The sequence below is a fragment of the Balaenoptera physalus genome, assembly GCF_965194825.1.
Source record: "Balaenoptera physalus genome assembly, chromosome: 19".
Taxonomy (NCBI): Eukaryota; Metazoa; Chordata; class Mammalia; order Artiodactyla; family Balaenopteridae; genus Balaenoptera; species Balaenoptera physalus.
In genome coordinates this window covers 60,914,961-60,942,379 of record NC_138900.1, presented here as the reverse complement: position 1 = coordinate 60,942,379, position 27,419 = coordinate 60,914,961, and the positions used below count along the sequence as shown (strand labels likewise).

Sequence of the window (27,419 nt, the reverse complement as noted above, 5' to 3'; positions counted from 1 at the left end):
CAGCAGGTGAATGGATAAACAAAAGGTAGTATGTCCGCACAATGGAATATTACTCAACAATAAAAAGAAACTAACTACAGGGAATTCTCTGGCAGTCCACTGGTTAGGACTCTGAGCTTCCACTGCAGGGGGCCCAGGTCTGATCCCTAGTCAGGGAACTAAGGTCCTGCAAGCCACGTGGCACGGGAGAAAAAAAAAAAAAAAAGAAAGAAAAAGAAACTAACTAATATACACAACATGGACGAACACCAAACCATTATGCTAAGTGAAAGATGCCAGATACAAGAAACTATGTACATATGATTCCGTTTATATGAAAAGTCCAGAAAAAAAAATCATGAAGACAGAAAGAAAATTAATGGGGCTAAGGGTGGGGATAGAGTGGGAGTAGAGACCAATTTTAGGGACATGAGGAAACCTTTAGGGGTGACAGAAATGTTCTAAAACTAGGTTGTGGTGATGGTGGCACAACTCTACAAATTTACTAAAATCACTGAATTGCAGGCTTCCAACGGGTGAAATTATGAAAATTATAGGTCAATAAGGTGGTTTGAAAAAGAAGAGACTTGGAATTAGATATAACAGGACTTTGAGATATTAGTTACCTTCATCCTTCCATCCTTCCAAGTTTTGGAAGCATTGGGATCCATCTTAGAGTTCAGGAACACAGAAAGACAGCATCCAGGAATCAGTAAGACTTCAGGTGAGGAAGGCATGTGTGCCTTCAGTATGAGAATCCTCCAGCTGGAGAAGAAGGGACGGAATTCTGAGCACTGGGATAGCACGGGCAGAGGCATGGAGGGTAGCGCTGGGAAATGGCTCCCAAGGAGGAGGAACAGTGGATCCCGTTGTACCTGGTGAGGGGAGTCTCTTGGTTGCAAACGTACAGGCTGGTTCCACTGCCCATTTGGGGGACTGTCCTTGTGCCCTTGCTTTCACAGACCCCTCTGCCTTGTTCCGAGCACAAAGAAACAGCAGAAGGGACATCTACCAGAAGGCTCTGGCCTCTGACGTTGAGAAGATGAAAACCACCCACCTCAAGGAACAGAAAGCATTTGCCGTAATCAGAGAAATCTTGGGTAGGCAGCCAAGATTACTTACGAGCAACCTTCCCACTCGCTGGTTCTCAACATAGATTTGAGCAGATGTAGTACAATCTCTGACAGGCCCACACTGCTTCTGGGCCCATCGCCCCAGATATCAACTCACCCCAGCTTCTCCCCTAAACTTAAAATCCTTCCGTGGCTCTTCCAGGCCCCTGGATAACGTCCAAACTCCCTGCTGTGCTCCACCCACCCAGGTCACCTCTCTCGGCCCCTTGTGCCCTAAGCCCCAGTGACACTGCATCCTGCAGCTCCTGACCCAGGCCCTGTGGCATCTAGTCTGCCTGGAACGTGCGCACCCTCCTCCCTGCCTCTTCCTCTGGTTAATTCCTTTTATTCTTCAATTCTCAGCCCAAAGGCTGTGTCGTCAGAGAGGCTCCTCTGGCCCGCGGACCAGAGGCTTTCAAACCTCACTGTGTGTCTTAGTCTGGGTTCCCCCACAGGCAGATCTGGGCACAAGTAGTTGGTTTGGGAGGCGATCCTGAGAAGCACTGGTAGGAAAAAGTGCAGGGAAAGAGAAAGAAGCCGATGGAAGGTGGTTGATGAGTGGGTTCCACGTGGGCAACTGGGGCTCAGTCCTGCTGAGACCGTGCGAGGGGCAAACGTAGTACCTACCCCCTAGTTGCCACCCACCAGGTCACTGGTGAGGGCTGCTTCCGAGGAGGGCACTGACCCTGCCGCAGCCCTGGCCTGCCCTCCCACGGGGAGCCCATGTGGCCAAACCACAGAGCAGCGGAGCTTGCGTAGGAGCTGCACGTACAGAATGAAGAAGACGGATGTGGGCAGAACCCCAACAAGTCACCTTGGAGCAGGGGTGCCAGAACGCATAGTCCCAGGCCCTGGGCCCAGAGATTCTGGTTCAGTAACTTTCTGCATCCCCCAACATGATTCTGATGCCAGGCCTCCTGAACTAAATCTTTGTACCTAATGGGCTCTTAGGTCACCTGTCTACAGGTGAGCTCCATGAGGGCAGGGAACACGTCTGTCATCTTTATTGCTCTATCCTCAGCACTGCAACATGGCAGAGCCCCCCCCCCTTTTTTTTTTTTTGGCCACACCATGCAGCATGTGGGATCTTAGTTCTCCGACCAGGGATTGAACCCCTGCCTCCTGCAGTGGACGCTCTGAGACCTAACCACTGGACCACCAGGGAACTCCCCAGAGCCCCATTTTTAAAAAATTCTATTTAAGAAACATTCATACAGCACGAAGTCCATTCAGGCCCTATTTTAAGTGCTTTATAAATATTAATTTGTTGACTCCCTCATCACAACCCTGTGTGACAGAATTATCCCCACTTCACAGACGAGGAGAGTGAGGCATAGAGGGGTGAAGTCACTTGCGAAGGGCACATGGATAGGAAGTGGAGAGCTGGGATTTGAACCCAGGCAGGAGGCTCATGGCCTGTGAACTTTACTTCTTTCTGCTGTCCCTGTAAGGACTGATTCCTTTGTCACCAGAGGGGCGAGTGGCTGGTCTATAAGACCTCAACTGTTCTGAGCCACGTGCCTTTCCAGTTCCTGCCCTGGACTTGGTAGGAGTTGGGGCCTCTGCCTGACCAAGGGCTGTGCCTCCCTTCCCAGCACACCTGGGCTCCCTGTGGATGCTGCTGCTGGTGGCCTACGGGCAGGGGGACCCCAGCGCCTACCACTTCAACAGACACCTTGGGCACAGCTTCACCCGAGGCTTTTCAGCCGTGCTGGGCTTTCAGGACTTCTTGACGTGGGCCAGCACCACCCTCGTGAGCAACCTGGACAGTCATCACCCAGGTACTGTCCACCCACCCCAGGACGTGTGTCAGCTCCTTTCCGGGAACAGCTGTGGGTCACTGTCAACTTCAGCCTTACAGAGAACCAATAACCACAGAGCCATATGCTTTGAAGGAGAGACCCTCTGAGGGTCCCTAACCCTCCCTGGATGCAGAGTAGAGAACCTCCTTCTTAGATAACTGAGCAGGAATTGGCCAGGCAGAAATGGTGTGCCAGGCAGAAGGGACAACATGAGAAAAGGCAAGCCTGAAACACCGAGGCACTATACTTCCTGGAACTACAGAGCATTGAGTGCAACTTCAGTGTAGGGTAGGAGTTGAGGACCCACGAAAAGCAGAGCAGGAGAGAGGAACAGGGGCCAGATCATGAAGGCTCTGGAAGCTCATAGTTTATGCTTAAGGAAATGAGGAGCCGTTGACAGCTTCTTGGTGAGGCAGTAACATAATCAAATCTGTGGTATAAGCTGCATGTGGAAGTTGGAGTTGAGGGTAGGTAAGTTAGGATGCTGGGCAAAAATGATGCGACTGATGTAGGGATGAGGGGCAGAGGTGATGGAGAGACAGGGGTGGGTGCAGACAACATTGAAGAGGTACTATTGGTGGGCCTCGCTGACCCTTAGGATTTGGGCATCGAGGGAAAGGACATAAATGGTCTCCAAGTCGATGACTGGGTAGGAGTTGCCATTCCCCAGGAGAAGTTATGCAAGAAGTAGACCAGGTCCAAGGTGGGGAGATGGTGATGAATGGTTGAATGTAGTCTGTGGTTGGCCATGAACTTCTCTTGGCTAATTCTACAACGGGTACACTGAAATTCACGTTAGCATCCAGGCCAGAAAGCTTGGGATGTGTTAAGATGACGTTGATGGCTAGCTTTACCCACTTGTTTCTCATCTCCAGGCTTTATCACTGATGGGAACTCCAAGCTGGTTGGCAGTGCCCAGATTCGCCAAGTGAGGGTCCAGGAAAGCTCCTGCGCTCTTGCCCTGCAGCTGCAGGCTTCTCTTGATGGATGCCATGCGCCATATTCCCTGGATATTGAAGACCTGTCAGACTATGGGGAAGGCTGGAATGCCTCCGTCCTCAATAACAGCAATGACTTTTCCCAGGCTTGGCAGTACCAGAGCCAGAGCCAGCGCCGAGGGTATCCCATCTGGGGCAAACTCACTGTGTACCGGGGAGGAGATTATGTGGTCCCCTTGGGGACTGATCGCCAAAGTGCATCAAGGTAAGGCTCACTTGATTCACATGCAGCAGAGGAAAGACATTTGCTCAAGTCCGGATCTGATTGGAGGGTGCAGCTTTCAAAACAGGGCTAAGCCAAGCTCATTGTGTCATTGTGGGGAGGGGCTGGGGGATTCAGAGGCATTCAGGTCATATTTTCAGGCCCCTGGAAACCGTGCAGTCTCAGAGTTGGAAGGGAAATCCTGCTTCCAGCATTCTCAGCCTGCTGCACCAAGCCTGGTGGCCTCTGCTAGAGCCAATACAGGGATGCGGAACTTAGTACGACCCAAAGCGTCCACCACCAGGCAAGTAGGAAGTGGTTAAGGCTCTTAACCTTAACCAAGAATTATGCAGGGTCTGAGGTCTTACCCTACTCGTAAGCTAACACACTAGCCTGTTTCATGGAGGCTGGCAGAAGACACAAGACTCCTAGGTCAGAGACAAAGGATTTCATTACTCACAGCAAAAGCAGTAGCAGAGCTTCATGGTGGTTGAAGTCAGTTCCCCAGGAAGGGCCACGACAGATGCTTGCCCATGCAGTGAGTTACAGTACCAAGGAGGAACACTGAGCTTGGAGCATTCACTGTTTCTACAGTGGCAGAAGCAAGCCTGCTCTTTGACTGAAGGAGGACGTCACCTCATCCCTTGAGGTTGCTCACTGCAAACTCAGCCCTGAGATGACGCCTGGGTAAAGCCCAGCCAGAGCCTGGCATTCGTGGAATACTCAGCACGAATGTGCAGGGACACTCAGGGTCCACGCACACTGCGTCTCCCAGCACGCTCTAGAGTCAGAGAGCCCTAGGTTTGAAACCCTGGCACCACTCCTGTTAGCTGTGTAGTCCCAGGTGAGTTAGTGAACCCAGGTGAACCTCCATCTCCTCCATGGCACTATTACAGCACCAAGGAACACAGGTAACAAGCCCCAAAGGAAGACACCTGGCAGGGGTCCCCTGGGATTAAGGACAGGCCAGGAATAGCTTACTTCCACATAATAGGTGTTTTCCTGCCACTCAGAACAACAGATACTCTCTCTCTGCTTCTATGTATCAAAGCAGGACGCAGACCCACCAGGGACAGGGCATGTGTTAAAACAGGCCCATCATTACTGCTCTAAGTAATAACAGCTATTATTACTACATGTGCGTGTGCACACACACACACACACACACACACACACACACACTTCTATTTCCTCTTCACAATGATCCTGAGGCACCGGTGTTAACACTATTGCAGATGAGGAAACTGAGGCCTGAAGACATTATCAGCTTGCCCACAAGGCAGGCAAGATTTGAACCCAGGTCCCTCTGGCACATGCTCTTTCCACGGCACCTGTGAACAGATCTTCAGGAACTGGTCTTTTGAACTGCCAGCCCAAGAGGGGCTGTGACAGTTGCAGCTGCTGCCTGCCTAAGCCCCTAATGTTCTATGTGGCTGCTCTAACACCATGGTCCTCAAACTTTAAAATGCACCATATACGAAGTACTATGTATAAAATTGGGACTTCCCTGGTGGTCCAGTGGTTAAGACTCTGTGCTTCCACTGCAGGGGGCAGGGGTTCGATCCCTGGTCGGGGAACTAAGATGCTACATGCTGTGCAGCGCAGCCAAAAAAATAAAAAATAAAATAGACACGCAACAAGGATATATTATATATATATATATGTGTGTGTGTATATATATATATATATATTTTTTTTTATATAATTCCCAAGGGAATTATAGCCCTTATTCTGTAATAACTTTTAATTAATTAATTAATTAGGCTGCACCGGGTCTTAGTTGTGGCACACAGGATCTTCGTGTAGCATGTGGGATCTTTTTCGTTGTGGTGGGCAGGCTTTTCTAGTTGTGGCACACGGGCTCAGTAGTTGCGGAGCGTGGGCTTAGTTGCCCCGCGGCATGTGGGATCTTAGTTCCCTGAGCAGGGAGCGAACCCACGTCCTCTGCATTGGCAGGTGGATTTTTAACCACTGGACCACCAGGGAAGTCTCTGCAATAACTTTTAATGGAGTAAAACCTATAAAGATACTGAATCACTATGCTGTACACCTGAAACTAACATTGTAAATCAACTATACTTATAGATAGATAGATAGATAGACAGACAGATAGATATAATGTTTAAAACAAACCAAAAAACCGCCAATCATAATCCCTCGGATGGCTCATCAAAACACAAATTCCCAGGTCCCATCCCCAGAGTTTCTGACTGGGGAGATCTGGGGTGGAGCTTGAGAATCTGCAGTTCTAACAAGTTTCCAGATGATGTGATGCTACCAGTCTGGGGACTGCATTTTCAGAACCTCTGCTCTGATGGTCAGGGGACCTTTGCACATGGGATGGGAAACTGAGGCCCAGAAGGAGAAAATTAATTCCCCAAGATCATGGCAAATGAAGGGCAGACTAGAATCACGTCTCCTGATTCGTGGGACTCTGTTCATTACATCAGTGATTCCCAGCCCTGACTGTACATTAGAAACACCTGGGGGCTTTTGGCAATGCCTGCCACTGCACCTGAGACCAATAAAAACAGAATTCCTGGGAGAAGGATCCAAGCACTGGTATCTTGAAATCTCCCGTGTGGTTTGCATACACAGCCAAGATTGAGAAACCATTGGAAAAATGACTAAAGAAAACAATTTAGGTGATGACAAACAAACTTTAACTTTTCATGAAGTGGACTGTCTCCATTCGGAGACCTGCAAAATGGAGTGGAAGGCAGGAAGCTTTTGTAGGGTAAAGAATAACGAACAAGGAAGGGGAAAACAGAAAGTATCTGATTGGCCAGGGCCACAGAGTCAACCTCATTTGGGATGAGAAGGAAGAGGAAATAAGTATAGAGCCTGGAGTTTGCCTGGTGTTTGGGGATTAGCTGACTGGATATACTGCACTTCTGGTCAAGGGGAGCCTTTACAGAGACACAAACATTATCCAAGTTTCAGTTTGCTGACATCGCACCCTGCACAGGAGCAGCTCCATCTTGGGCCCAGAAATTTATTTCAAGATGTTCATATGGTTACTTTGGTTTAAATTTTGAGAAACCACCAAACTGTTTTCCATTTCACATTCCCAGCAGCAATGAGGGTCTTTGTACACAAATTCCTAATAGCCTTTGTTGGGGGCGGGGGGGGGGGGGCGCTGGCGGCTGGAGGGCATCTTGTCATTCTCAATGGAGGGGAAGAAGGAACCCGCTGGGTATAAAGAAGGAACCCTGTGGGGATAAAGGCAGGAGTGAACACCCTTGGGATTCCCAGAAGGAGGTCAATTCCAACACAAAAGCAACACTAAACAGTGAAGTGACTTTGGCAGGGACCAAATTGAACGATAAAACCATGGTTTCCCCTTAGAAAGAAAAGCCCTCAAAGAGAATGGTCCTACCTAAGTTGCATGGTTCTTTCTCCCTCTGCAGCTGTCGGAGGAAGGAGAGATCGTCGATTTGCTACTGATGAAGATACTCAGTTTCCTGGGCATTAAATGTAAAAGACAGGAACCTGGAAGCAGCAGTGAGCAGCCTGAGTTGCTGTCAGAGGCCTGGGCCCCTCAACCTGTATCAGCTGTGCCCCAAATTTAAGCTGTTGGTCCAGGCACAATCATCTGTAGAGTAGGGGAGGGCCAGCATCTTAGGCCTACACTTACCAGTGATTCTATAATCTCTCCAGGTCAATATTTTTCTGTGTCCATAGAAGAGTTACCAAACCTGGCAAGCAAAAAAAAAAGGAAAAATACATACATACCTCCATACAGTTGTCACCACTGTCATAGACTGTTTGTTCAAATATATTTTCTCCTAGAAATAAAACAAATATTGTCTGGAGTTCGGGGAGGGGGTGGGGGTGGGAAATCCCCTCTACAGACTAATTATTTCATCTTCTTGGTCAGTCAGGAGTTGCCTTTGAATGATTCTAGTTCAGGGTTTCCCAAACTGTGTCCAGGAGATGCTAATGGGTGTCATATTAGTTTGCTAAGGCTGCCAGAACAAAGTACCACAAACCGGGTAGCTTAAAACAACAGAAATTTATTGCTCCACAGTTCTGGAAGATAGAAGTCCAAAATCAAGGTGTCAACAGGGCCGTGTTCCCTTGGAAGGCTCTCTTTTAGCTTCTAGCGTGTGCCAGCAATCCTTGGCGTTCCTTGGCTTGTAGATGCATCATTCTAACCTCTGCCTCTGTTGCCACGTGGCCTTCTTCCCAGTATGGGGGCTGGGACTTCAACCTATCTCTTTAGGGGCCACAATTCAACTCATGGCAGGTGTCATCCTCCCCCAAATGTTTCTAGATCAAATGTGGGAAACACTGGATACACAAGTTCTGTAGCATGGGAATTGTTAGAGCTTTTAATATGCTAAATGTGCACTGTGAATCTTCTGGGATGAGATGAATGTGAGCAATAAAGTGTGTAATGATTCCCAAACCCCTATGACCGTGGCTTCTAGTATTGAAGCACTTCAATCAGGGCTAGTGTTCCTTAGGCAATACTCTGGGAATCATTGATCTACACCAGTGGTTCTCAATATTGGCTACACGCTAGAAACCCCAGACTTCATCCCAATTGATCAGAATCTATGGGTCCCAGGCATCAATATTTTTTAAGCCCCCCCAGATGATTCCAATGTGCAGTCAGACTTGATAAACATGCTTTAAATTCTAAGGACCACAGACCTAGATAATAAAAGTCTTCCAGGTGACTGTGTGGATAAGTGCACATTTCCCCTCTCCTATGCAGGAGAAGCACCTCACGAATCCTCTCCAATTCACCCTGTCTTTTCTCTCCTCCTTACACACCCATTGTAGCAGATACTCTAGGTAGCCTGCCCCAAATCCATTCCATGCTTCCCTCCTTGCTATCAGAATCCCAATTTGTTCAGGTAGCCCCTACCCCTACCCCACATGACTCATGGTAAGGTGACCCTGTGGCCACCTCAAAGTAAATCTTGATTTGTCTTAGCAATAGCCCTTGACAATGAGCTGTTTAGGGTGGCCACATGACCCAGTCTGGCCATGAAAAATGAAAAGAGGTCTCTAGGACACTTCAGGGAAAGGTCAGTTTGCTAATCAAAAGAGATGGGCTCTAGTGCTGGACATTGTCTGGTCTAAGACTGCTGGAACTCTGACAGCTACCTTGAGACCATGGGGAACAATCTGAAGATGGCAGAGCAGAAAGATGAGAGGAACATGCACACTTGATGAGGTCCTTAAACAGCTAGTTTATCCGTGAAGCTGAACTACTGCCAGCCTTCTATCTGGATGAGAGCTTAAATATCCTTTTAAGGATAGAGATCCTTTTAAAGATCTAGAGAAGTTATAAATTCTTCACTTCTCTTTCCCATCTTTCCCATCCACTCTCCACTTTTCTGTTGACTATAAATATCAAATTAGAAATTTCTTGTTGTGAGAGAGAAAAATATATATGCTCAAAGAGATGAGCAGGCCCCCCTGAGACACCTGAAAGAAATGACCACCTGCATTATCAGGTGCCTGTACCAACTGTGCAATGAGATGACCTTTCACATTTCAAGCCATGGATGTTACAAAGATAATCAGATGAAAAAAAAAATTTTTTTTAATCCACAATGCTTGTTACATAAAAAAAAAAAAAAGACACACTTCCTATTGCTTTGGCGTAAGGGCCCATGACATAGCCCACACATCGATCTGTGATCTTGTTCTTCATACCAAATGAGTTAGTGAAGCTAGAAATAAATATTTTAGGGCATGGCTTGCATTATGCTGCAGTGGCTTGTGACAAAACAATGAAAACAGAACATTGACATTATGGAAACCAGCCAAGATCTGGAGTTTAGAGTAGACCACAGACCACTGAGCCAGTCAGCATCCCAAACAGTGGCAAGTAGAACAGAGCTTAAGAGCAGTTGATTGTGAATCAGACTAGAGGGCAAGTTCTGCTACTGCCACCTAGTAACTGCTTAAGCCATAAAATGCCTTCCTCATTCCACTCCTGGGAAAGTTAGTTAAACTTTCTGAGTCTCCAGCTCTTCATCTACAAAATGAGTATAATACCTACCAGAAGGGGTTTGGAGAAGATTATAAAGATAATATCTGCACAGTCCCAGCACATAACAAGGGCTCACTAAGTGGCTATGATTTACTCAGAGGAAAACGGAGCACAACAGCCCTTGCAAGCCACCACACACATGTGCCCACATCCCCAATTTTATAAATGAGGCAGAAACTCACTGCAACATTTGGGTCTCCCAAACACAAACACTCACACACACACACACACTTCAAGGTACTCATCCTGTAATACTGAAGGTGTAGAGATTGAAGTGTTTTTCACTCCCGCGTTTCTTTGCTGATTCATGCCCACTACATAAAATCCATGTTAAAGGTGAGATCTTTCCTCGAACCTAATTATTTTGCCTCCTTGGATTGGGTGGGACATGTCTCCTGCTTAAGTAAGGACCTGATCATGCTGGGTCTCAACTCTCTGCCTTTTGATTGCTCCTGCAGTCCAGACTCCACCAAGAAGCCACTCCTACCCCTTGAACAAGTCCTTGCCCCTCTATGAGTTTCATGATTCTGTCTGTCCCCTCTTTGGCGACCGTGGGCCTTTTGGGATCTGTAAAGTAATAAAGTGTGTTCCTGGACTGTTTTCAATATTTCAAAAAGTCAAAGAGAAACTGCATTTGTGTCACCGAGACTTTGGCCAATGCCCAATAACCATCTTTGGCTGGCATGATTGTTTGGACCTACTATGAATCCTGCTCTGGGTGACCTTGATCCTCGTAGAAGGGTGGGACCTAATCTTTTAACAAAACTGGGAGCACCCTGCCTTCCCCAAGGCCCAAGGGCACTGGAATGCGCTGGCCCAGCAGTACCACCCCTGCCTGGAGCCCATTTCACCGCCCCGCTGGGTCGCGGAGGCAAGACGACCTGACCTAGCGCTTTCACTCGCCCAGAAGCAACGCCTGACGGCGTGGCTCCACCCCTCCCGGGAGGCCCCGCCCCTGACGGGCGGCCCGGTTCGCCCCCGTACTAGTCCCCGCCCCTCGCTGCAGCCCCTTCCGGGCCACAGGGCGTTCCGAGTGTCACGCCCCTCCCGCGTGCCACCCCATCAGGCCCCGCCCCTCCCGGGGCCCCGCCCCTGCGCGCCGGTCCAGCCAGCTCGCTCCGGCTTGCTCCGGCCCGGGGCCGCCCCCTCCCTGCCCCGCCCCCTCCGGCCAGGGGTGCTCTAGATGCTGTGCGGAGACCCTTTGCACCCCTGCGAACATGGCGCTGCGAGTGGCGCGCAGCGTGCGGGCCGCGATCTGCAGCCTGCGCGCCATCTCTGCGCCCAACGCGCCCTGCCCGCCGCGGCCCTGGGGACTGCGGGCGGGCGCCGTCCGGGCGCTGCGCACCGGCCCCGCTCTGCTGTCCGGTAAGTGCGGGCGGGCACGTGGGGCGAGCCAAGCTGACTCGGGGGAAGGGGCTGGGGCCTCGATCCTTACCTCGGGTCCCCGCCTCTGGTCGCCCCGGTCAAGGGAGGCGACCCCTGCGCACGCTTAGTTGCTGGGATCCCGTGTTGCGAGGCCGCTACTCCCTGAGTGACTTGGACGACCCCGCAGTCTTTGTCCTGCGGGTTCGGAGGCGGGGGGAGGGGGGCGGGGAGGCCTGGAGAACACGCGCGGCCGCCGTGTCCCGGCTGCTTCCGGCAGGAGCGTCGGCCGCTCGCTGCTGGAGACCCGGGCGAGCGTCGCTGAGCTCCTTCCTGACCTTAGGTTTCTAGCATTTGTGAGCATCGTGGACCCTAAGAGTGAAGACAAATAATAGGCTTTACTTTGCTACACGGATCGTCACTGAATTCTGAAGTAAAAGTAAAGCAAGAGCATGTATTGAAATTTAAAGCACTGGGTCTAGATTTTTACCAGCTAAAGCTGGCATAACGTTGGAGACAGCTATTTCCTAAAGCAGTGAGATAAACTCTACTGGACTCCACAGAAGACGTTCTACTAAAGTCTATATCGAGTCGTGAATGTGTGTTGGGCTGAAACGAGGCCTTACTTACATGGACTTGAAGTTAACAGGGAGACCTGCCCGTAAATGTCTTGGCCATCTGTCCTACTTTAGCACACGTTACCGCAGAGGAAAAACCATTTTACTTCATGCACCAATACCTGAGACACTAACTGCACCTCCGAGAACTCAGGCTTCTTGCTGACAGAGCGCAGGTCTGCGGTGGCTGTTGTCTCATTAAGTTCGTTGTTTTAGAAACCTGTTTGGGACTAGAAAAGTTGATAGGTTTAGTCCAAAGTCAAACATAATGAAGCTTACCTCCTCCCCACCCCACCCACCCATTATAATCTCTCAGCTCTGTGCCACATTTCAAGGGAAGAGCATTTCTCAGATAAGAACTGAATTTCAAACCTATGTATTTTGGTTATTCATTGTTACACTATCACTAGCTTTTTGCATTTTCCTGTTATCTAGTTAAATATTGCCCAGGATATCAATACCCATGATGTGGTTGAACACCTAGGTTTTTAATACTAAAGAGACCGAGTTCCAAATTTTCACTCCACCTCTTAGGAGCTGTGACATCTTGGGTAGTCACTTAACTTCTCTGAGTCTGTTTCCGTAATCAGAAAAATGGAAATGATAATCCCTACCTTACAGATTTGTTGGATGAAATGAAATAATGTAACTGCTGTACATATAGCTTGACGCATAGTAAGTACTTGATAAATGTTACTTCTTATTTAGTGTATAGAATCAAATAAATAGCAGAAAATTGATCAAATGTTAATATATTTTGACTCAGTGATTTTGAAGGGAGGAGAATGCAAACTTCTCATAAATTACTCAACACACCTGATTTTGGGGGGGCCAAAACCCATGTTTTACAAGACTCAGAAGAAAAGTAATTATTTACCTAATCTCCTGTTCCCTTTTTTCCTGTTGGGCCAAGGGTTAAAGGAGAATTGTACGAATCATCGTCTTTTGCCTAAATTGCGTGGCCTAGACAAAGACTTATGGCCTTTGAAGTCAAGTGGACCTAGGTGCATTTAGCTTAGCAATGTTTCTGCCTTTTCCTCTAAACTTGTGGTTGCTCAGTTGCTAGATTGAATGTGAGAGCACTCTTACTCCTGAGATTATCTTTACAGTTAGGTAAGATGGCAAGACCAAAGTCAGGACAGTAATTCCAGAGAAGTCATATGTTTATGGTTGTCCAGTCCTTAACTTTTAAAAGGTATATTAGATTTAAACTGCCAGTTTTAGAGTTGTGACAGAATGTTAGGGAGAATTGAGTCCTGTAGACAAATAACTATATATTAGATGTTTTGCTGAGCATCCTCTTAAACTTAAAAAAAAAAAAAATTACTTCACTCCAGCTTTTGAGTGCTTATTATATGCCAAGCACTGTGTTTTTAACTGGGAATACAGATGAGATAAAGCCTGCTCTTGCTTGCTTTGTACTTGGTCTACTGCCTGGGGGAAACTGTAGCCTGTTAAGTGCTGTGAGTGTGTGGGGGGAACGGGGTGGGGGAGTGGTGCAGAGTGCTGTGGGAGCAGGTTGGACGGCCCAGGAACCCAGGCTTGGGAGGGCTGCATAAGGCATCTATCTGGCAGGCAGAGCTTCTAAATTGAGATCTGAAAGTCAAGAAAAGGCGGTGGGGAGAATGGGTTGCAGTCAGAACACTAAGTACAAACATGCTTTCTTAGGGAAACACACGTTGACCTGAAGCATTTAGTAATTTGAAGTGGAGTGAAGCAAAGCAAGTTACTTTGTGGCAGATTTTGCAACCTCTTCCACTGAGGAGTATGATATTAAAGTTTTTTAATGATTGGGAGGAAAAGAAATACTCTTTATTTACACTCTGCTGTGTATCAGAGCTGTGTAATCAAGGCAGTTTAATGTTGTTTTAAGTACAGTTATCTTTTGGGTAAGGGGTAAGAGTGAACCAGCAATGCTTATTGTAAAACAGTATTGAAATTAACGAGCCATTTTCTTATTAACTTCCGACGTAGTATTTTTGGAAAAATACTACTTCACTTCAGAATGTGATATATATTTAAGAAGGTAAGTTTTTTTTAAAAAAATGTTTATTTTAAGCAAGTACTTTTGACATTAAATCGTAAGTAATTTTTTTCACATCACTCAACCTTTGGTAGGTCTTTCTTCCAAGAATCCTTGAGTATTTTGGCCATCCGTGTATTTGAAGAGAAGCAGCTCATAAAGCCAAGGGCTAACCTGTCCAGTGAATGTCGAGCAGAGGCTGCCTTTCTACCAGTTAATGTCTTAGCTCTGAGGTGACTATTGAGTTCTGATCGTATAGTTTGCTTCTTTAAATGATGGTAGCCACTTTCCTCAAGGGCAGACTTGAATTCATTTAAGGTGGAATCAAGAACTTAGTCAAGTTATAATTGTTCCGGGTCAGTTTTATTCCTGTTAAGATTCCACACAGCTCTCCCTAAAGAGGCACATAATTTTTTAGGTTAAATCATTTATGAGCAGTCTTCATGCGCCTCCCAAAACCTCATCACTCTTTTCTTCAGAGGGACACACTTCCTTTGTATGACAGACCAGTAATAGATAAATATATATTTGAAATGTGCTCCAAAATTTGTGTGTGTGTGTGTGATTTAGACTGAGTAATGTGAAGGGCAAATAATCAAATCTCCAAAAGATGCAAAGGTGTTCACATCAAGCCATCTTTGCCTAAATGATACCACTGTTGAGATGTGTCGTCTCACATGATCTGTTTTGTCCTGGGCAGTATACTGTTGAATGGCAATGCCGATAAGTCAAACACAAATACTGGGAAGGTCCTGCCTTTTGACAGCATTGATATGTAAAAAAATGCTTTTTAAGAAGTGATGCCACTGCTTTTCTGAAATACTGGTTTTCTATTTCAGGTCGTAAATTCACAGACAAACATGAATGGGTAACAACAGAAAACGGTGTTGGAACAGTGGGAATCAGCAATTTTGCACAGGTATCGGATTGTCTTGAAATATTTAATTCAGTCTGCTCTTGCCTAAATTGGATTGCTTTACCTTTTAAAAATTGTTTATTCTGCGCCTTAGTATTATTTTGGGCCCTTAGAAGAACATCAGTCATAGATGGAAAAAGTAAAACATAGTTTAGTTAGGGCAGTGTATAGTGTTTTTAGAGATATTGAAAGGTTAACACTTAAAATTAAAAATTAAAGTCAAGAGAGAAATGTTTGTTTCATGTTGGGGCAGTTAAGGAAAAAAGCAGAGCAAGCAAAAGGGCTGGAGTGTTGACAGTGTTTTGTGGATAACAATGATACACACATGATCTTGGGACTTGAAGAGGGAACACCTAGATTGGCACAGATTACACAAAGATAAACCTTTTATTTAGAGTTTGTCTCTACTAATTCCCTTATCGCCACTGATCCCATATTGAGATATTGTGTAAAAGAAAACTTGAGAAGTCAAATAGCAGCATGCATCACTGATTTTCAACTGGATCTCTGGGTGGGGTGGGGAGAAGGGGCGGTGGATATTAACTGATGGAAGTATACAGTATTCTTCAGAAATGTTGCGATCTCAGGTACTGAGAATCAATGACAACTATATCTTCATTGGCATATCTGTGTACCTACTGGGGCGCAGTACAGAATGCTTTGTGAAATATTGCATAAGTATTGTCCTCCCCTCCTGGAGTTTATGAGGGGGAATCAGCTACACGGAAAATGACATACAAAACGTTACGTGATGGATGACTTGAGTAGTACAAGGCATTGTAACCCACTCACCTGATGGAGAGATCACTACTTATTAGTCAGCAGATGCAGTAGGGGAAATGGCCTCAGTAAAATTGCAGAGGTGGAAAAGCACAAAGTGTGTTTGTTCTTAGAGGAGCTAGTAATCTTTTAGGGGGCATATGGTTTGTGACGGGGTCACTGCCACCTCTGGGAAATCCAGCTAGTGGCCTGTGTTCTTGCAGATCCTGAGGTAAGAATAATTTTGCATTTTTAAAGGGTTATAAGAAAAACCAAAGAATTTGGCCCCTCAAGTGTGAAGTATGTACTGTCTGAATTAAAGGGATTCAGTGTTTGGCTTGTTCCTATTTACTAGGTTTAATTTGATTTCTTAGAGGTTTGGTGTTTTTGTTTTTTAAAGGAAGCTTTGGGAGATGTTGTTTACTGTAGTCTGCCTGAAGTTGGGACAAAATTGAACAAACAAGGTGAGTGTTTTTCTCATCTTGGTATGTCATGATTCATGCCATGAATTTTCTTTATCTTGCATAATAACTTGTTTGTACCCAGGATCATTTAGAGTGCTTTTTCCTCAAGTAACAGAAAACTTAAATAAGAGTAGATCAACCAACAGGGGTTTATTACATCTTATACAAGCAATCTTGGAAATAGGTGGATACAGGATTGACTCAGTGGCTCAGTGAAGATTATCAAGGACACAACCTCTCAGGTACTTTTTCTGCCTCAGCATGTCAGAGGTCACAGAATGGCAGCAGAACCTTCAAGCATCATGTTCTCAATGACAATATCCAAAAGTAGGAAGAGAAGGACAGGCTCTCTTTGTCTCTTTATCGGGAACAAATATCTCAACCAGAAATCTCTCAGATCACCTTTTCTTTTATCAATTTAGCCAAGTCTGGGTCGCATTGCCATGCCTAACTGTAAGGAATGATGAGGAGGAGAATAATGAGCATTTTCAGACCTTACAATGGAAGGCAGGAAGTAGAGGGAAATGGCTCTTAGCACCCTCCCCGCCACACGTAGATACAGTATAATATAGCTGAAGTCTCTGAAGTTTAAAAAATAAAATCTGTCTTTCTTTGGAGGCAGTAAAGAATATCAGGATAGGACATGGGTTTATGAGTCAGAAGCTGGTTTTAAATCTTGGCCTCTCAACATATCAGCTGTGTGATTTGGGAGAGATGAGTTAATGTAGGTTTCATCTGTAAGTTGGGATAATAATACTTACCTCATAGAGTAGTTGTAAGGATTAAATGAAATTAGCATAATATCCAGCATAAGATTAGTGCTTGATAAACATCAGTCAGTGGAACCACGTATATTATTATTCATGGGTTCCCTGACATATATAAGATAGCCCTACAGAATTTAAGTATCTGTTTTCTTTAATCATGTTTTATTTACTGTGTGTGCACTCTGCTGTTCTCAAGCAGATCAGAAATTTCTGAACATCTCTTTATAGCAGGTGAGGAGCATGAACCTACTTTTTGTGCTTCTATTATAGAAAAAATTCTGTTAATCTAAATATGTTGAGTAATACCCTTAAACTAATGAATGCTTTCTTTACACTTTCTGCTAAAGGTGTTTTTTAAAGTGATATAAACTTTACATACAGTGAAAATGCATGGATCTTATTTGTATAAGCCAAAGAGTTTTGACAGCTGTGTAAACCTTGCCAATCAAAACTCTTCTCAATATACAACCACTTCTCTGATTTCTGTCACCATAGATTAGTTTTGCCTATTCTTTAACTTCATTTAAAAGGAATCAGACAATATGTATTATGTCTGGCTTCATTTGTCTAATATCATAATTTTGAGATTCATTCATATTGAGTGATCAGTATTTTGCTTTTTTATGCTGCTAAGTCCCATCGTGTTTGCCAAAGAGGTTATACCATTTTACACTCTCACCAACAGTATGAAAGAGTTCCAGGTGCTGCATATTTCATTGTGGTTTTAACTTGCATTTCCCTAGGACAGATTATTGTTCACCTTTCCAAGTGCTTTTTGCCACTCACATCTTTTTTTGTGAAGTCTCTAGTCTTTTACTTGGGTTATCTTTTTACCATTGATTCTTAGGCATCATTTTAAATTCTAGATACAAATCCTTTTTCAGAAATGTATTTTATGAATATTTTGTCATATTTATGTATGGAACATTGTCTTCTCTAAGAAATCTTTGTCCATCTTCGTAGTTCCCAGACTATATACCCCAGTGCCATGAGGTGCTGTGGGGTATTTTTAATTTTTAACATCTGTTGGACACAGCACAAACTAATAAACAATGGAGGTAACAATTTCAATGTTGGATTTTACTATATTACTTTGGGTAATGTGTCTTTGAAGCAAGTACTGCACAATTGGCATGGAACATCAGGTACGGCAATGATTGATGTGACCTGATTCCCTGATGGAGAACTTAATACAGTATGCAACAGACACATAATTTATATCTGTAAATTGTAATTAAAAATGAAATATCTTTTTTGTTCAATTTATGTGTGTTAATTTTTTCAAACCGCTACTCAGTTGTTAGGATATAAAAACTTACTAAGTAGTTTGGACCTGACCTCTTAATAAATTGAAGTGTTAGGTATTTGTTTTGGTCTAGAGATTACCACAAAACCTTACTGAGACACTAAGGGCATTGTGAACTGAGAAAGTGAGCAACTCTGGCCCATACCAAGGTTTGCAGAGATACAGTATTTCATCATTAGGTATGATATTTAGCTGTGGAGTTTTTCATAGATGCCCATTATCAGATGAAGCAGTTCCTTTCTATATCTAGTTTGCTGAGAATTATCATTTGTGGATGTTGAATTTTTATCAGATTCATTTTCTCCATCTATTGACATGATCGAAGGGTTTTTTTGTTAATGTGATGAATGGTGATTCACTTTTGAATGTTTAACCAACCTTGCATTCCTGGTAGTCATGATACAAAAATTAAAAATTTTCTCTAAAAAACATACTGCTGGATTTGATTTGCTAATTTGTACATTATGTTCATGAGAGATATTGGTCATTTCTTATAATGGCTTTGTCAAATTTTGGAATCTGTTATATTGACCTCATAGAATAAGTTTAGAAATATTCCCACCTCTTTTCTTTTTCTGAAAGAATGTGCAAGATTAGTGTTGTTTCTTCTTTAATTGTTTGATAGAATTAACTGGTGGAATATGAGCCAGATTCCTTTGTAGGAAGGTTTTTGATACAAATTTCTTTAATATATATTCAGATTTTCTATATTACATTGGTTTTGAGAAATTTTTCCATTTCATGTTATATTCAGCATAAAGATGCTCATATTTTTCATTTATTATCCTTTTATACCCATACGATCTGTAGTAAGGACTCCTTTTTCATTCCTTCATATTGGTGGTAATTTTCTCTTCTCAATCAGTCTGCTAGCTCTTTATCAAATTTATCAATCTTTTGAAAGAACCAAATTTCTACTATGTTAAATTTTCTCTTATTTTCCATTTCATTTGTTCTTTCATATCTTTATTTTCTTCCTCCAACTTACTTAGATTTAATTTGCTTTTTCTAGCTTCTGGAAACTTCTGGTTTTGTTGGTTTTCAGGTTTTTTTACTGGACTTTTTTTATCCATACTGTAAAATGCTGTCTCCCTTGTGGTGAGTGGCAGCTAAAATCTTAGTCTGATCCTTCTAGCCTTATCTAGGACACTTGGAGTCTGCCCCGTGCACATATGATCCAGGGATCATTCAGAGACCTGGACAGAATTCATAGACAGAATTTGGGGCTCTCCTTTTCATCTCTATCCTTAATGAGATTTCCCAGCTCACTTTCCAGTAGCTATGGTGGCCCCAAACTCTTGTCTCCTAGTCCTTTAAACCAGTAAGACTGAGATTTTCTTTCAGAATTTTGGCTGCTCCACCTGGCACAGATCAGTGTCCTTTCTTCAAGGCTAAAAGTCATTTTAAAAAAATCACCAGTGTCATACCTTCTTTCTGACGTTGCCTCCTTTCCATAAACTGACTGCTTTTGTTCATTTTCTAGTGTCTTTAGAAGCCAGGTCATTGATTTTAAGATGTTCTTTCTAAATAACGCCTAAAGATATTATTTCCTTCTAAGCACTATTTTAGCTCTACCCCCACAAACTTTGGTGTATTGTATTCATCACATTCAGTTCAGATCACTTGATTTTGTCCTGTAGGTGAGCAGGGCTCTGTTTTTTTTGTTTTGTTTTGTTTTTTAAATTAATTAATTAATTAATTTTTATTTTTGGCTGGTTGGGTCTTCGTTGCTGCATGCAAGCTTTCTCTAGTTGTGGCGACCGGGGGCTACTCTTCGTTGCAGTGCGCAGGCTTCTCATTGCGGTGGCTTCTGTTGTTGCAGAGCACGGGCTCTAGGCACGCGGGCTTCAGTAGTTGTGGCACATAGGCTCAGTAGTTGTGGCTCGCAGGCTCTAGAGCGCAGGCTCGGTAGTTGTGGCCTATGGGCTTAGTTGCTCCGTGGCATGTGGGATCTTCCCAGACCAGGGCTCAAACCCATGTCCCCTGCATTGGCAGGCGGATTCTTAACCACTGCGCCACCAGGGAAATCCCAGGGCTCTGTTAATTTTTCAGTCTTTTTTTTTCTTTTCAAACTCTTCTTCAGATTGGTTAGTTTCAGATGATCTTCATGTTCACTGACCCTTCTGCACAGTATCCAGTCTACTGTTAATGCCATCTAGTGAATGTTTTATTTTAGATATTATACTTTCGAGTTCTAGAATGTCCATTTTAAAAATTATCATTTCTTTGCAAGTATTTCCCCATATATTCACTCACTAGTTTTTTGTTTTTGTTTTTCTTGGTCTTTGAACATACTTACAGTAGCTATTTTAAGGTTCTCTGCTAATTCCAACATGTGGGTCTGTGGATCATTTTGAGATCTTTATACTGACTACTTTTTCTCTAAACTATGGCTCCCTTCTTTCTAGAATTTCAGCCCTCAATTTCCAGCCACCTTTGGGGGTCCATACTCCATCCTCTGACCCCTTTAGCAAATCAGACTGTGGTTTTCTACTTGTGTTCTAGTTACATTGTGCTCTTCGGATGGGGCCATGTTTTCAGGCTACAGACAGTATAAATGAAGATCTTGCATGACAAAACCTATGGTTTTATTTTAATTAAAGATATTTAGGGCTTTTATCATTACTGTATTAGAGGTGATCACTTCTCCATATTTTGTATTTTGGGGTCACTAACTTGACATTTAATATTTTCTTTAATTTTCTCAATTTAGAGGAATTTGGTGCTTTGGAAAGTGTGAAAGCTGCTAGTGAACTCTATTCTCCTCTATCAGGAGAAGTAACTGAAATTAATGAAGCTCTAGCAGAAAATCCAGGACTTGTCAACAAATCTTGTTATGAAGATGGTAAGTTGTTGCTAGAAATTTTGTTAAGGATTGTTTGCTGCAGTTAACATTTAATCTAGAATTTAAAGCAATCTTTAGCTGATGATGACTTCTTTTTGCACTTCTTGGTACTAAATAGAGATATTCTGCTTTAAAAAGGGAAAACAGTTTAGCTGAATATATAAAGTTATGTTTAAAATCTCTGTCAATAAAAGCATTGCCTTATTTTATAGGGTTCTTAGTATCATAGTTGTAGACTCATTGTAAACACTTCAAAGTGTTTACCTCTTCAGTCATAAAGCGTCTAATCACATTGTGTGATGTAGGTGGTAATAGAATAACATTTATTACATTAATTTTCAGTTTTCTCACATTTTCATCTTCATAATAATGTAGTAAGGTAAGCTAGCAGCAATTTTTTCCATTTTGTAGATGAATTGAGGCCCCAAAGGATTTCTCTGCTAAGGTCACACAGCCAACAAGATGCAAAATTAGCATTAGGTTGTAGTTCTCTGTTTCCTATCACCTACTTCTTCTCTCTACTAAAGCTTCGTAATGCCATTAATCTAAGTAGTTACAGTGTTGGTGTTCCTTTTGTTAAAGGTATACCTGGCCTTGTGTATTTGGATCCGTATGTAAAGTTGTTGATGCTTATTACAACCTAGAAGTTCTTAATCCATTATGGTAGAATTTCTTCTGGTTCTTTTCAGTTATGATATGTAAGGAATATTAATATAATTCTTAAGGCTAAAATGTAAAGCTCTTTGAACAAATAATGAGTGATTTATGTAAAGAATACTAGGTTAATTTTGAGGCACTCAGAATTTACATTTTGAATGAATTTGACTTTCTCTTTAAAAAGGTGATTTGGAATATAAGATATTTTTTTTTGGTTCCAGGTTGGCTGATCAAGATGACACTCAGTAACCCTTCAGAACTAGATGAACTAATGAGTGAAGAAGCATATGAGAAATACATAAAATCTATTGAGGAGTAAAAATGGAACCCCTAAATAAACTAGTTTGAAACAACTTAATCTAGCATAGTTGTCTTAAATTAGTGGTGGATAGATTTTTAAAAAGCAACTTTTAGCAAAAGAAACTACTTGAAACAATGTTGCCTGAAGAAAATACCCCTTAACTTCCTAATGATTTCAGATAAACACTATGCATCTTTTTCACAACACCCTGTGATTTTTAGGCTAGTCTCCAGTTATAATACTCAGAATTCCTGAAATTATCTGTGGTAAAACTAGTTATAAAAATTATGTAATTCAAGGATAACATTGCTATCTTAACCTTATATAATATTGTAACTTGCTTACAGCCATCCCTGGATTTGGGTCAAAATACTCAATGAACTTGCCACTGGAAAGAAATGACAGTGGAGAAAAGTTTGTTAGTTGTATAGTGTCCGGTGAAGAACATTACTATCTTAATTTTGCAATATACTGTGTTTGCTGGTGCTATTTTTATACAGTGAAGCAACAGCCTTGCAGGAAAATAAGAAACAGTTTAATAATAAAATATTCAACTTCTTAATTAATCGTGTTTTTTGTTTTGCCGTTAATATTTCATTTAGTGACTCCGCTAGTGTTTGTAAAGATGCTAATTTTAACTTACGGAAAGTTATTTTTTAAAAAGGAATTTTAAGCCCTAGCGATGAAAGGTTCCAAGAAAATGTTTCCTTTTTGTCACAAATCTTGGTTTTCTTAAGCAAAGATCTAATTGCCTGATAGCATCAAGTACTATTTTTTGGTTATCTTTAACATAAAAGAAATCATTGACTTTGTTTTTCTATCATGCCAATTAGAAGAGAGTAAAAACAAGGAGAGGTGAAATTTTGATCAGCATAGCACATGACATCCTTAAGAAAGCTAAACCACATTAACATAAGGTTTCTACTTAAGTAATGGGGATAGAAGTGGACACAGTGGCCAACATAGCATACTTTCTAATTAAGCCAATGGTAGTACTGTAGTATGCTGATATTTGGGGCAGGGGATAGAACATACATAAGTATACACACACACACATATATATACTTATACACACACACAGCAAGAACAAACTTCTACCATTTTCCCAGTTACTAGAGGAAAAGGGAAGTATGTAGACACTACTATCTTCTGGTAAATAAAGAGCAAATAACATAGAGTACGTAGGTAGGTAAATAACATACAAGTCTTTCCTGTTCCTCTGCATAAAGAATGCATTCTTTCCAGGACTGTGCCAGTGGCCATTATCACTGCTGAGCTGTGTCTATTATTAATCAGTTTAATTAATTTGACTGTCTGCTTTGGAAATAGGGATGAGTAATAATTGCTCATTTAAATCTAAATAAATCTTGTTTTAAAGGTACTCTCATATATTACTTTCTTTCATCTTTACCACAATAGCCAGAGCTAGGTAGGGCATATCCATAACTACCACCATTTCACAGATAAGGTGATGGAGAGGATAAGAGGATATGGTTAGGATTTTCACATTTCCTGGCTCACTCTTCATCAGTTCCTTAGCAAATGTAAGTTACTATGATAATACTTAAGGGAATTCCCTGGCGGTCCGGTGGTTAGGTGCTTTCATTGCCAGGGCCCAGGTTCAATCCCTAGTCAGGGAACTAATATCCCACAAGACGCGTTAACGTGGCCAAAAATATATTTAAATGGGAATCTGGCAGGCGGGAGGATCAAAGAACAAAACTTTATGACAACTTGCTCTTTTTCACTGTTTAGAATACAGAGCCAATTCAACCTTCGCTTCTATTTTAGTGCTGCTGAAAATCATAGGTGTTGAATGGCCCTCCAAATGGACTAAATCAGAGAATTCAATTTCTCAGACCTCATATTCCTTTGAATGGTTTTGGTCTTAATAGAGGAGCTTAATATAGGTTTTGAATAATGCTATCTAATAATTTAAAATTCAAGAAATGGAACAGGTAACCCTGGAAGTGTTTTGTTTTGTTTTTTTGTTTTTTGTTTTTTTTGGAAGTGTTTTTAAAAACACTAAGTTTTAAGTTTTAATAAAGAAACCACTAGAGGGCTCTCTGTACAGGCATGCTAGTATGAAAATGAGACTGGTATTTCAGATCAACTCTCAAGCAAATCAATTTCTGAATTTTTCTGAATTTCTGCAACTTTTGTGGGGCTGTGAAAATGTCCGAGTACCACCCACCTTCAGTTTTTAAAATTACGCTAACTATAACTGTGCCTTCATTACTTCTCAACAATCTCTATTATTTCAGACCTAATCATCTTTCTCAGTGATTAAACTCTTTTTTCTCAGCAACATGGCTTTACTATTAACTATCCCATCAGTCTTTTTTTTTTTTTTTTCCTTTTAGAAAGTAGATTTAGGTTCAAAATTGAGCGGAAAGTAGTTTCTGTATACCTCCTGCCCCCATCTTGGGGTTTTTAAAACACCCCTTTGCCAACTCTGAGATCTTTTTCTACTAGAGCTTTTGTATCTTGATTCCATCTCTACTTTGGCTTTTTATAAACATGACTAGCCAAACACTCGTCCCTTTAAGTTTCTGCTCAGTCATGTTATCAGGCTTTTTTTTTTTTTTTAACATCTTTATTGGAGTATAATTGCTTTACAATGGTGTGTTAGTTTCTGCTGTATAACAAAGTGAATCAGCTGTATGTATACATATACTCCCACATCCCCTCCCTCTTGTGTCTCCCTCCCACCCTCCCTATCCCACTCCTCTAGGTGTCACAAAGCACTGAGCTGATCTCCCTGTGCTATGCGGCTGCTTCCCACTAGCTATCTATTTTCCATTTGGTAGTGTATATATGTCCGTGCCACTCTCTCACTTCGTCCCAGCTTACCCCTGCTATCAGTCTTTTACCTGCTAAGCTTCAACAGTGATTAGAAGCCCGTTTAAAACGGGTATGCAGGCAAAATTAGTGTGAAGCAAATCATTTGCCAGATCTTCCACTTCCACGTGTACTTGGGAGAATGTGCTTTCAGTCAAGAAGTTTACCAGTTATTTAGTAAATCTTAGTTAAGACTTTTGGTATACTTCCCAGAAACTGAGAACATAGCTTTAATGACTTGGCTAACAAATCCTGCTAGTCAGGTGGTTTCAAATTTTCTATTTTCAACAGAACTGAAGGAGGTTCTTCCTAACCAAACTGTCAGGTGATAATTTAAAAAATTTTTGTTGCTTACTAGGTGATTTCTAGTGTGGAAAGGAGTTTAAAAAGTTAAGAGACACTGCAATGACAAAACCCCTTCATGTGCATCTTCCTATGAACAAGGTATCTCACTCAGCTTACATCTATGAAAAAAACTATAAAATTGGGACTGAATCTGTCTCATTCTAGCAATATGTAATATTTACCCATAGATACATGAATTGGCATGAGGGGAGGGACAGCCCCATCTCTTTCATTCTATACACTTTCAGTAACATTCTTTTGTTTACTATTTATGAACGCATGGAATATATTCCTTTATTTGCCAAGTGAGTAGAAATAAAGGTAATTCTAAATCTGGAAACAAATGTAGACTTACAGTATTATGAAAAATTTTTAAATTTCATTTTCAAATTATATTTTTGTGTTGCACAGAAACAGGATAGATTACTCAAAAGTTTTTGATCATATATATATGTTAGAATGAAATTCTGTGGAGAAAGTAGAATAGAAATATAATTATGAATTTAGGGAGAAAAAGCAAAAGAAAATTTTCAATTTTTTAGTTTATGCATGTATTTTTAAATAGATGTTTATGGGTCTCAAATTGCTATTAAATTTAGATTTCCTTCAGTACTTTTAAGAGTGATGTGCATTTTAAAATGCCAACATTTATGATCATCTAGATGGTACATCCTTTAAAGTTTGTGATTGGGAATTTCCTGGTGGCCCAGTGGTTAGGATTCTGGGCTTTCACTGCTGGAGCCCAGGTTCAATCCCTGGTCAGGGAACTGAGATCACACAAGTCGCGTGGCACAGCCAAAAAAAATTATGATAGAAAATTTTGTGTTTTAACACACAAAAAAAGTGGAATGAGATATGCAGTTTATGTACAATTCTTTTTAGAAGTATGCAGGCATACTGTTAATTCCAGGTTGTGAAATACAAACAATCCCAAAGTGTGTATTTTTAGGCAAAGAATACCTTAAAAAGTAGTCATAGTCTAGAAAAGTACTTCATTCTAACCTCTTAGAATAATGTAATCTATATATCATAAAAAAAAGTCTTTCCATAGTATTGACAGGCTTTCTAATTAATACTATACCTTCTGTAAAAAAACAGTAATACATATCTATCTTTCCAAATGGCTTTTTTTTTTTTTTTAGATTTTTTTCTTACGGGGACCCTTTTTAAAGTCTTCATTGAATTTGTTACAATATTGCTTCTGTTTTATGTTTTGGTTTTTTGTCCTGGAGGCAGGTGGGATCTTAGCTCCCCAACCAGGTATCGAACCCACACCCCCTACATTGGAAGGCAAAGTCTTAAACATTGGAACGCCAGGGAAGTCCCTCCAAATGGCTTTTAATCACAGGGGTATAAAAGGCTTAGGATATTTTTCTCCAGCAGAAATATTCACTCTTTTAAAACCAGAAAGCACAAGGGCTTTGGAACCAGACCTGAGCTGGGTTCTACTACGAATGCCTGACTCCGGGCACAGGTTCCCACCCCTGGCTGCACCTTGGGATGCTCGAAAATACCAGCACCAAAGCTGGGAGGGGAGGAGAGGGTGACATTTCACTGTCTTCAACGAGTTCCTCAGCTGATTTAGCAACGTGGGGCTACTTTTCTACATTTGTATAAAAGATGCCAATGCCCACTTCACAGGCTGCTCTGCTACACGACAGGGGATGGCGCCTTAAAGACCTACTGGCCTGCACCACCCTGGCACAGTCCTTATGGGGGAGGGGCGATTGGGGGACAGTGGGCAAAGTCTGGGGACATTTTCAGTCGCCTGGCATCTAGGGGGTAGAGGCCAGGGACGCTGCTAGCCACCCCCCATCACAGAACCATCCGCGCCAAGGGCAGCAGTGAGGAGGGAGAGGTCCTGGGTCTCTGAGGGGAAGCTGGTCCCAAAGCCCTCACTTTCTAACTCCAGGGTCCGACGGGCACCCAACCCCTCGGTGGGTTTCCCTGACCGGCACTTAAGGCTACACGGTACCTCGCGAGGCGGCCTCCCGCGCTCTCAGCGGTGGTGACCTCCTCACGCGCGGGGGGAAGATTCACGGCCGCGCACAGCCTGCCGGGAGCACGCGCCCACCGCGGTCAGTCGGCGTCGCTTCCCGCGCTCAGCTTT

At 42.7% G+C, this 27,419-nt stretch overlaps 2 protein-coding genes and 1 long non-coding RNA gene across 3 annotated transcripts in view; 2 read left to right on the top strand and 1 right to left on the bottom strand.

The window, feature by feature from the left end:
• Positions 1-7,790, top strand: part of LOC309648495 (polycystin-1-like protein 2) — an 82,676-nt gene extending 74,886 nt beyond the window's left edge. Inside the window, 5 exon segments of the mRNA XM_082437114.1 lie at positions 942-1,079; positions 2,687-2,872; positions 3,769-4,096; positions 4,924-4,937; positions 7,478-7,790. Coding sequence (XP_082293240.1) covers positions 942-1,079; positions 2,687-2,872; positions 3,769-4,096; positions 4,924-4,937; positions 7,478-7,665 — 854 coding nt within the window. The 3' untranslated portion in view covers positions 7,666-7,790.
• Positions 7,791-7,828: 38 nt separating this feature from the next.
• Positions 7,829-27,397, bottom strand: LOC309649340. Its single transcript, XR_014257035.1, has 4 exons — positions 27,285-27,397; positions 12,208-12,315; positions 11,542-11,840; positions 7,829-7,881 (listed from the first exon to the last, which is right to left on the bottom strand). It is a non-coding gene; the product is annotated as an uncharacterized lncRNA (long non-coding RNA).
• On the top strand, positions 11,166-24,099 carry GCSH (glycine cleavage system protein H). The gene is made up of 5 exons (XM_082439238.1): positions 11,166-11,471; positions 14,948-15,027; positions 16,184-16,247; positions 21,034-21,165; positions 22,044-24,099. Exons 1-5 carry the CDS (start codon positions 11,324-11,326, stop codon positions 22,139-22,141), a joined length of 522 nt encoding a protein of 173 aa, XP_082295364.1. The 5' UTR covers positions 11,166-11,323; the 3' UTR covers positions 22,142-24,099.
• Positions 27,398-27,419: the final 22 nt, after the last annotated feature.

Bases quoted from the DNA above. Each gene is read 5' to 3' on its own strand.
- GCSH (XM_082439238.1), top strand. From the start codon at position 11,324: ATGGCGCTGCGAGTGGCGCGCAGCGTGCGGGCCGCGATCTGCAGCCTG. The intron at 16,248-21,033 runs GTGAGTGTTTTT...TTCTCAATTTAG, and splicing joins GACAAAATTGAACAAACAAG to AGGAATTTGGTGCTTTGGAA. The intron at 21,166-22,043 runs GTAAGTTGTTGC...TTTTGGTTCCAG, and splicing joins CAAATCTTGTTATGAAGATG to GTTGGCTGATCAAGATGACA.